The sequence below is a fragment of the Uloborus diversus genome, chromosome 3 (assembly GCF_026930045.1).
Source record: "Uloborus diversus isolate 005 chromosome 3, Udiv.v.3.1, whole genome shotgun sequence".
Taxonomy (NCBI): domain Eukaryota; kingdom Metazoa; phylum Arthropoda; class Arachnida; order Araneae; family Uloboridae; genus Uloborus; species Uloborus diversus.
Genome location: NC_072733.1, coordinates 57,642,532 through 57,653,441, shown reverse-complemented (window position 1 = coordinate 57,653,441; position 10,910 = coordinate 57,642,532). Strand labels below are relative to the sequence as shown.

Sequence of the window (10,910 nt, the reverse complement as noted above, 5' to 3'; positions counted from 1 at the left end):
ACTGTCCTAAATTGAATGCTTCACAAACTCAGGAAAAGATTAATTTTTTTTTCAAGTAATTAAAATTGAAAAGTTAGACAAAAGACTTTATGTTAAGTAATGTTGATTCAAATTTTAATAGTATGTTTTAAAAAAATGGCAACAATTGTGAAGAAATATTTTGAATTTTGATTATCCTCAAGAATTTTTGGTGTTGTACGTTAGCAAAACTTTTTTGTACGTTTTAATAGTAACTAGGTGAACACATTTAAGGGGATCAAATTTTGTAAATAAACACATAATATTTTTAATTTTAAATGAACAAGTTGCTGATTTAAATTGCGACTTCTGTTTCAAGGAGCAGCAAGGACGGGTCAGAAATTACAATAACTTTATTTTTAACATAATTTTGCTTTGTTTCAAGACTTTTTTAATGTAATATTTTTTATAAATAAGATCATTCCCTAACATTTCAGAACATATTTTGCTTATTTTATTTGTCTGTTGTACAGAAGAAGAAATAAATTGGGGCACGATGGCACATTTATTATGTTGCTACACATAATCTCGCTTTCAGGAATGTTTCCTTAATTTTATGCTTTTGGCCTCACAAATACATTTTATTACACTGGTATTTTCCCCCATTGACTTTCTTTCATTTATGTAGCATATCTTGAGTCAAGAAACTGAAATAAGTAGTAAACTGATACTTTGGTTCAGACTATATAAAAAATGTTTTTTTTTGCAGTTGGTATCCAAATTTCTATTTATTAGAAGTTAAAACAAAAAATATGTAAGTGTATACTGAAAATATTTGAAAATAAAAACTAATTAGAAAACAGTTTAGTGTATTAATGTAATATGAAAGCACTACTCAGTTAAAAAACAATTATGCAAATGCTTGATAGTATTTAAATTTTACGAAGGATAAAATGAGAATAGCAAACTTCAATTAAATTGCTAAGAGGGACCAAAAAAAAAAGTTTACTCTTAAAAAACATTTTTTTAACATCCGTTTTGTTCTACATATTCTAAAAATTAAAACTATTTTTATTAGACAAAATATTCTGAACTAAGTAAACAACATTTAAACAGGACATTTAAAATTTAATTAACAATGGGAATTACCAGGGATCTCAATAGAACAAAACAACTGCTAAATGTTTATTTTTATCAAAATTTAACTATAGTTCACATTCAAAATTTACATTTTGATTTACATTCAAAACAAAATTATGAATGGCTGACTTAAGATTAAAAAAATGGGGAGGGGGGGGGGGAGTTCAAGTGACTAACTAACACCTTAAGATGTATATTAAGATCTATTTTTCTTTTGTACTAATAGCAGTATCTATGGACACATATACAAAATGTGGAATGATTTTAGGAGTATCGATTTGACACATTTAATTAGATTTATGCTATTTTACGTATAATACTTTGTACGTATACATTTCTAACACAGCATCATTATACAGTAAACTTGCTGGAAAATCGATAGAATGCATGTTGTGGACAAGGTACAGAAATGACATTTTACCTGCATTTTATTTTTAAAACAAATTTTAAAAACAAAATGAGAGTGATATTTTTATTTTTCGTTGTGAGTATTTTAAGTAAAATATACCAGTATGTATTTTTTATTGAATGCTTAAGAAAACTGATCTCCAAAAAAAAAAAAAAAAACGATTCTATTCATTCCTTAGATTAGTGGGCAGATAGGTGATGTTTAATGTAAAAAAAAAAAAAGAAAAAAAAAAAGAAAAGAATTTCAGTCTTTTTACATTATCTGCTTTGAGTGGACCCTTTGTGTAAATATTGGAAGTCCGAACAGAATAGAAATGGTGGTACCACACTCATCATTCATGGTTTAATAGATATTTTATCTTCATTAAGCCATGAAAATAGTAACAATGATTTAGTAAATAAAGATGAATTTAAAAAATAAAAAAAAAAAAAAAACAAACAAAGATGAATGTACAATAAAAAAAGAAATGAATAAAACAATATAAAATAAATAAACATTAAATAAGGGCAATTCCATGTTGTCGGACGTAAAAAATGAAGAAAAATTTTCTCAGTTTTAATTCCTCTTACCAAATATAAACTGTTCCAAAATGATCAAATTTATTTACAAGATACTTACTACATCCCACAGAATAAAAATCATGTTAGTTTTTCACAATAGATCCCTAAAGTATAAATTTAAAAAATGTAAAGAGTTGGTGTCGGACGTAAACACACAAATAGTAAAATTGATGGTTCACTTAAAAATTTATTAAAAGTCTGTGAATTGGCTTACATTTTAATTTAAATTCATATTTCAGTTTTCAAATTGTACAGTTGATTTTTTGCAAACAAATAATGAAAAGAGAAGTACAACTTAAGTTGGTCACCTTATGACATGCGTTACTATAGTGGATTTACGAAAAATATAAACTTTGGTTTCCAAAAGACTTTTAATACGTGTAAAAAAATCAAGAGGGGCGCCATCGACTTGGCTGAGTAGTGGAGGGATGATGAAACCCTGGACCCCTGTTGGGGCGAGATGAAAAGGGGAGAGTCGAAAAAACTTCCTTGGAGAGTGAGAGTGGAGAGGACGAGCGAAAGGAGGCTCGAAGGTACAGCTGAAAAGGTTGCTTCGACGGGAAGAAATGAGCCTTCTCTGATCGTTGAGCGCCATGTTTCTCGGAACCCCTGAAAGCCTGCGATAGATTCCCCTCCTCTACCTGATAATGCAACGTGGAAAGTAATTATGCCCTCGAGAGAATTCACGATATTCCTCCTATTGACTTGGCAAAACTTTCACGAGATTTGTTGATCCACAGGGCCCCGCCATTACGAAGGATGCAGCGAACGAACAGTAAGTGTTTGTCATATATTATTGGTGACCAATTTGCTCCTATCATGTTAAGGCTATGATATAATTGAATTTTGTCAATGTGTAAGGTTTCATGTAACTCCAATAGATTTATGTTAATTAAACTTTTCCTTGTAATCTACGAAAGTGTAATGTTTCACTATGCCACGTGGTTTTTATTCTTTAGGAAAAATAGTGATATATTTGAGTAGCATGTGTTACGATAATTAAGAATAAGTTTGGATTTTAGCTCAGTTTGGATTTTTACTGTACGATGCAATTAGATTGCGGATCGCAACCACGTGACGCCATTTGGCTCTGTCTGGTAAATTGGCTTGTTTATGATTAAGGAGATACTTATGAACTGGGTTATCGGACTGGAGAACACGAAAGCTATACGATCATAAAATTTAATTAAGGAGTTAAGTGTTATCTTGCTTTTTTTGGTTGATAATAGAAGCAAACAGTCCGTACAAATGGTGCCGTGCCATTTTTTTTTTCATGTCACCTTACACACTGATTCGAAGTACTGTGGACCTTTTTATGAATTCATTGTATGATATATGAAGTGTTGTGCATTTATTTTTAATAATTAATTTTAATTTGGTCAAAAAATAAATTTTGTGTACTTCTCGTTATATTATAAACAAAATGACTGCACCGGAGCAAATTGTTGGTTCTTTTATGCCTTTAGGGCTGAATTTTTTCCAGCATTCTAACCTGCCTGTTTTTAAAGGCAGAGATTCGACTGTAGGGTTAGAGGAATTTTTAGAGCGGGTGTCAGAGGCCGCGATCCAGTGGAAGTGGACAGATCAAGAAAAGTTGTTCACTTTGAAAGATAGACTATATGGGGAAGCTAGGGAGTGTATGCGAGAGTTAGGGGAGGATGCAAAGGATTTTGATAGCCTAGTTCGCTCGCTGAAAAGAAATTTTAGCAGAACCACACCTCCTACTGTAGCGTTACATGAATTTTTGAATTTTAGACAACCTCCAGACATGCCTGTAGAGCGTTTTCTCGCCCAGGCGGAGCAGAAAAGTAGAAAAGTTAGATTTCGTTACATCAGGGGCGTCAGTTGAGGATCAATGGGAATCGGCGGAAACTCAGAGAAAGCATTTTCTTAAAAGTATGCTGTTGTCAAATTTATGCCCTGAAATTCTTAGAGGAGTAATTTCCAAAAATCCTCAGACTTTGGAAGAAGTTAAAAGTGCCGCGTGTATCGAAGAACTCGCCTGGAAAAGCGCTCGATTAAATTCTAACCCTTTTACACAATATGCAGAAAACCCACAAGTTTTTCAGTTGTCGCGAGAGCAAAATAGTATAGAAAATAAGTTAACTAATATCTGTGAAACTTTAACAAAACAAATGTCATTATTACAAGAGAAAGTAGATGGGTTGGAAAAACAATTGGCAACTCCCAATAATAGATATATGAATACGGATCATAGAAGTCATAGAAAGGTTGGGCCATGCTTTCGCTGTAAGCGGATGGGGCACTTAAAAAAGGACTGCAATGTCGATATTGGGTATCAAAATGATCAAAATTTAAACTAGAAAGGGAAGCTGTGTCTACTCCTTCACAAGTAACAATTCCCATAGTCTGTAAGGAGATTCTTTTTCAACATGAAACGAAAAGTAGTTTACCCATTATTAACGTAAAAATTAGTAAAGCAAAATTTTTAGCACTTTGCGATAGCGGGGCATCCTTAAATATCACTGAAAAACAATGCCTTCCAGAGAATGTTGTTTTAGAGGAATGTAACATTGTGGTAAGAACTGTAGGAGAAAGATGTGTATCTCTAAACAGGATGGTTACATTGCCAGTAGAAATCGCTGGGATCACTAGAAGTGTTTTGTTTTATGTTGCTGATTTTCCTCTGTCTAAAAATTTTAAAATAATACTGGGCAATATGTTTTTTAAACAGAACAAGTGTGTTTTAAATTATGAGCAAAATTGTATTTTCTTTTGATAAAGTTTCGTGTTCATGGTTCACGGGTAATGAGCAGTCAAATGAAAAAGCAAATCTAATTATGACTACTGAGACAATTCAACATGATGCGGTTGGTAAAACTTGTAGCACAGTTAATGAGAAGGCAAATGTAATTTTATCTACTGAGACAATTGAGGAAAAAGCTAATTTTGAAAATAATTATGCTTATGTGCAGAGCAAAAATATTTTACAACCTTTTTCACAGACTTTAATTAACGTAAAACTAGAAAGACCAGTTGACTCGGAATTGTTTATGGTTGAGTCGTGTAATAAGTCTGAAAAAGAGTATTTTGTTGCTCGTTCAGTGAATAAGTCTAATGACAATTTGGTTTTTCCTATTCTAGTTTTAAATCCAACTGATGACGTTATTCACTTGAATAAATTAACTAAAATTGTAAATTGTTCACCAGTAGTTTCGGAAAATGAGGTTAAAAATGAAATCCTCGCGGTTGAAAATGAAAATCAGTGGGGAGAATGCCGCTGAGGTTGATTTGCATTGGGATGAAGATTTTAATTTATCTCATTTAAGTCCGGAAGCTAAATTTAAACTTTTAGAATTTTTGGATAAAAACAAAGATGTTTTTGCAAAGTCTGTACTTCAATTACCGGGTTGTGATACTGTTTTGCATAAAGTCCCTTTGACTGATGATGAACCGGTTAGAAATAACCCATACAAAGTGCCATATAACTTAAGGAAGGAAATGAACAATCAATTAGATATTTTGATCGAGTCGGGAATTCTGGAACCCTCCACTTCGGCATTTTCTGAACCTATTATGCTGGTTAAGAAAAGCTCAGGAGATTTTAGGCTTTGTAACAGATTTTAGAGCGTTAAATGCAAAGGTCGTCCCTGATTCCTTTCCTATTCCGATTATTAATGAGGCTATTGATAATTTAAGCTCAGGTACTATTTTTTCGACACTGGACTTAACAAGCGGTTTTTTTTCAACAAATTGTGGCGCCTGAAGATAGGCATAAATTAGCTATTACCTCACACAGAGGACTATATCAATTTACGCGTTCTCCTTTCGGACTTAGAACTTCCGCAAATTCGTTTCAGCGTCTGATGTCCAATTGTTTTATCGGGATTAGAGCCTCTAAATATTGGAATTTATATTGATGACATAATTATCAGCAGTAAGTCGTTTGAGGATAATTTTCCTAAATTACAGGTAGTTTTTGATCGCCTGCGTCAGCATAAGTTGAAACTAAAACCAAGTAAATGTAAGTTCTTAACTGAAACAATAAAATACCTCGGTTTTGTAATTACAAAAGGAAAAGTTTATCCTGACAAAAGTAATCTCGAAATTGTTCAGAATTTTAATATCCCGAAAAGTAGGAAGGGACGTTCGATCATTTTTAGGAGCGGTTAATTACTATCGGAGATTTGTTCCGGATATTAGTCGTAGGGGCTATAAATTTGCCAAATTTAACAAAAGAAAAATTAAAGTTTAAATGGACAAAAGAAGCTGAACAGGAATTTTTGGACTTGAAGTCAGCTCTTATTAAAGAGCCTTGCCTTTCTTTACCGGACATGACAAAAGATTTCCACCTTTATACTGATGCAAGTAATACCGCAATAGGTAGTGTTTTATGTCAGTTAGACAGCTCAGGCTACTATAAGCCCATAGCTTTTGGTAGTAGGAAATTAAATATGGCTGAAACTAGATCCTCTGTAACTGAGAGGGAAGCTCTTTCAATTGTATGTTTTACCAACTATTTTCGACAGTATTTGCTGGGTAGAAAATTTTACATTTACACCGACCACGCTCCCCTGACTGGCTCTTTAAAAATTAGAGACTCTTTTTGCAGAGTTGCAAGGTGGTCACTTTCTCTATCCCAATTTGAGTATGAAGTAAAATTCGTGCCTGGCAAAGTGAATAGCGTGGCCGATTTTCTCAGTAGGCATGTTAGTTCTTGTAGAACTGTTCAGGGTCACATTTTTATGAATGAGCAAACTTCTGAGCTAGACGTAATTATCCCAGAAGTAACTATGGAAATCATAAAAGGGGAACAACTCGAGGACGATAGATGTAAGCAAATTCTGGAAAATATGAAAAATAAAATGCCAAATAAGCCATCGAATTTAAAGTTTTTTGAGAAGGAGGGCATTCTTATGTGTACTGACACGAGCATGGGCATTGAAAAAAGAAAGGAAAAGTATGTCATTCCCCAGTCTTTGATTAGGAATATTTTCCAACTCCATCACGACTCGCCCTCTGCTTGTCATCCGGGGATAAGAAAAACTTTGAAGAAACGTAAGGACTTGTACTATTTTCCAAAACTACGACAGCACACAATGAACTGGATTAAGTCTTGCGTAAGCTGTATGGAGCGTAAAGCCCATAATCCAAAAGTTAGTGCGCCTCTACAAAGAATTCCTTTGCCAAACGGCCCGTTTGAGAAAGTATCGTTCGATATTGTTGGGGCTTTACCCATTACTGAATCGGGAAATAGGTATCTTGTCACATTTATTGACTATTTTACTCGCTGGGCTGAGGCTTTTCCGGTTCCTTCTATTGGTAGTGAGGTTATTGCTGATGTCTTGATACAGTACATTTGTCGCTATGGTACTCCTAAGAAAATAGTTTCTGATAGAGATTTGAATTTAATTAGCGACAGTATGAAAAAAGTGTATTCGGCATTTAATGTGAACAAAAGGGAGGTGATAGCATGGAGGGCCCCAGTCCAATGGCTGCATAGAAAGGGGTTCATAAGACTTTAGGGAATTCTTTAAGTCATCTAGTAAATCAATACCATAACGACTGGGATAAGAAAATTAATTTTGCTTTATTAGCATACCGCACATCGGTTCATGAAGCAACAAACTTTTCGCCTGCGTTTCTTGTATTCGGGAGGGAATTTAATTTACCTAATAGTTTTTTAAATGCTCCTCCCCACCTTTTCTTACAATGACAACATTGATTTTGCAAATGAAATGTTAGTGAATTTAAATAAGACATATAACACTGTAAAACAGAACTTGACAATTTCTGCTGAAAATAATGAAAAACGCAGAAAGACAAAAGCTAAGGACAAGGACTTTTAAAGTAGATGATATTGTATATTGGTATAACCCAGCGATAAAGCCTGGGCATTGTAAAAAAATTTATAAACATAAACGAAGGCCCATTTAAGATCACGAAAGTCTTATCGCCTGTGGTAGCAGATATTTCAAAAGTCAATAAACCAGATGTTAAGCGTTTAGCTCACTTTGAGAATTTAACCCTTGCTACAAAAAGGAATGAAATTTTGAGCTCAAATTCGGATGGTGATGCTCAATCTGAAAACGGAAACAAAGGTCAAAGCCATGATACTGCTATCAAGGGGTCTGGCCAGAGGATATTTGGGTCCGTTAACGGACCCTTCACAAAAATCCGATCAACCAAAACGGACCTTTCACAAAATCCCGATCAAACAAAACGGACTCTTCACAAAATTCTGATAAACAAGATCGGATCTATCACAAATTGTTTATTGCAAGAGCAGATCTGAAAGCAAAATAACGCATATTTCTGTGTATAAACCGATAATTTTTGGAACCTTTTTTTAAGTCAAATTAGAGGGATCAGCTTAAACAAAATCGGCTAATTTTGAAAAAAAAAAATCGGCACTCTTGGGATACTCCTGCAAGCGATAAATGATTGCTACTGCCAAATAAATATAATGGTTGTTTGTTTTATCACAGCTAATTAGCAGCGGTGTTGTTGTAAACTTTTCTGAAAAGGCATTGGTAAGCACTTTTCTCCGCTCATGATTTAATGAACAATAATAATATAGGGTGAACCTACCTTATTTCGTGACATACCTTACTCTGTGATACGAAACATTTATTTTACCACGGAGTTAGGTAGGTTGTGTACACTTAATTTGACATGTTCCTCATAGATGGCAGGGTGTTGTCCAAACCCAGGCGAAGCTTTGGAGGTCTCCGGCAACTGGTTTATTGTGTAGCCATTTTGTCAGTTAGAAGAGAACAGTGTGCACGTGGTGTGACTCCTTGCAATAATTAATGTAAGTTTTTATATGTAATCTCTTAAGAAAATTAATATTTTTTACACTAAAATTTAAATTAATACTATAATGAATGTGGTATTTATATTAGTTTCTTGTTTTTGTGTGTAATAATCGTAACGGAGGCTTACAAAAACACAGTTATTTCTTATGAAATTTTGCTACTTTCAGACAGATGGCGCCTATTTACAGCAAGCTAGCCGGTGGGAAACAAGAGAAAGGTGGGAACAAACGGAAGAAATACTCAAAGGAAACACTTCAACTCGCAGTGAGGAAGGTAGTGGATGAAAATTGGTCAGTGTACAAGTCTGCAAAAAAATTTTTCATCCCATGGAGCACCTTGAAAAACTACACAACACGCTGTGAAGGTGACAGTGACAGTGTGGATGTGAGAAAAGTGGGGAGACCGTTTGCTCTAGGCCCAGCAACTGAAACTTCGTTAGTGAAATTTGTCATTAATATGCAGGAGCTTGGGTTTGGTTTGACGGTCAGTCGAATCAGGCACATATCATACTCCCTTGCTGAGAAGGAGTGTGCTTCAAACAACAAACCGTTTCCATTCAGCGACAAGAAAAAATGTGCCAGTTGGAAGTGGTGGCGTGAGTTTCGTCGCAGATACAATTTAGGCCTAAGAACACCCGAAAATTTGTCCCCATATCGGGCAAACAATTCTAATAGGGTGTTACTCAATGATTTCTACGACAAACTCTCTGAGGTTTATGGAAAGTTTCCAGAAGGCATCAAACCTCAACAAATTTGGAACTGCGACGAAACGGGGCTGTGCTACGTTGTGAAGTCTGGACGAGTTGTTACAAGAATAGGCAAGAGGTTCGTCTATAATCGAGTAATTGCTGACAAGGCTGAAACTCACACCGTTTTACCTTGCATCAATGCCGCAGGTGAATTTGGACCTACTCTACTGATCTTCAAAGGCGCTAGAATGATTGATGGTTTGAAAATTGGGGCGCTTCCAAATGTAACAGTTGCAGTGTCTCAGAGTGGCTGGATAAACTCAGAGTTATTTCTGATGTGGTTTCAAAAATTTGTCCAGGGGATTTCCTCAGCAAGGCCTGTGGTGCTATTAATGGATTCACATGCGAGTCACATAACTCCTGAAGTCATTGCAATGGCTTCAGAGAATGATATCATAATTGTAACATTTCCAAGCCACACAAGTCATTTGCTACAGCCTTTGGATGTAGCAGTATACCGGCCTTTGAAATTGGTTTGGCAGAAACACCTGAGGCAGTTTCAAGAAGGTAATCCGCTGAGAAGATCAGGAAGATTCGATTTCCATGGGATGTTCAGTCCCGCTTTTCTGGAAGCATTCAGCAGAGAAAATATCATTTCTGCATTCTGCAAGGCTGGTGTTTTCCCACTAAACAAGATGAAAATTCCTGATGAAGCCCTGACAACAAACGTGGATAACAGGTGTATGGATGAAAATTCCCTGTCAGTCAGCAATGCACCTGCTACAAAGGAAGGCTTCGATGATGTGTTAAAACTACCTGATTTTACAGCACGTGCTCCAAAACCTGCAAGGAAGAGGCGTGATCCATCAGCTGCAGTTCATCTTCCAGGGGAGAAATCATGTGGTAATACTTCCACCGCCAGTACCAGTTCCAGTACTAGTGACACTACCAAATCCTGTGTCAGTGCCAGTACCAGCAGTTTGGTTAAAGCCAAAAAGAACACCAATAAGAGCAAAGGTGAAGCTGAAGATGAATGGTTCTGCCCCAACTGTAATGAAAGTTACTACAAAGGACATAACAAGAGCCCATGGATCCAATGTTGTTTTTGTTTTAAATTGGTATCATGAAAGTTGCCAGGCAGTTGACTCAAAAAATCCACCAACAGTGTTCATGTGTAGTGTATGTGCACGTAATGAAGAAAATGACAGTTACAGTGATTAAGTCATTACCACGAAGTTAGGTACACTGACTCACGGAATAAGGTAGACTATCACGAATTTAGGTACATGTGATACTTTTTTGGAAAATAATTAAATTACATTATATTATCATGTATTAATTCTGTTTGATGGTTTTAATAATTAAGAATAAAGTTT

At 35.1% G+C, this 10,910-nt stretch overlaps 1 protein-coding gene across 1 annotated transcript; it reads left to right on the top strand.

The window, feature by feature from the left end:
• Positions 1–9,302: 9,302 nt before the first annotated feature.
• Positions 9,303–10,661, top strand: LOC129218757 (uncharacterized). Its single transcript, XM_054853081.1, has one exon. The coding sequence runs from the start codon at positions 9,303–9,305 to the stop codon at positions 10,659–10,661; it is 1,359 nt and encodes a 452-aa protein (XP_054709056.1).
• Positions 10,662–10,910: the final 249 nt, after the last annotated feature.

Excerpts from the sequence above, each read along its gene's own strand:
- LOC129218757 (XM_054853081.1), top strand. The coding sequence starts at position 9,303 with ATGCAGGAGCTTGGGTTTGGTTTGACGGTCAGTCGAATCAGGCACATA.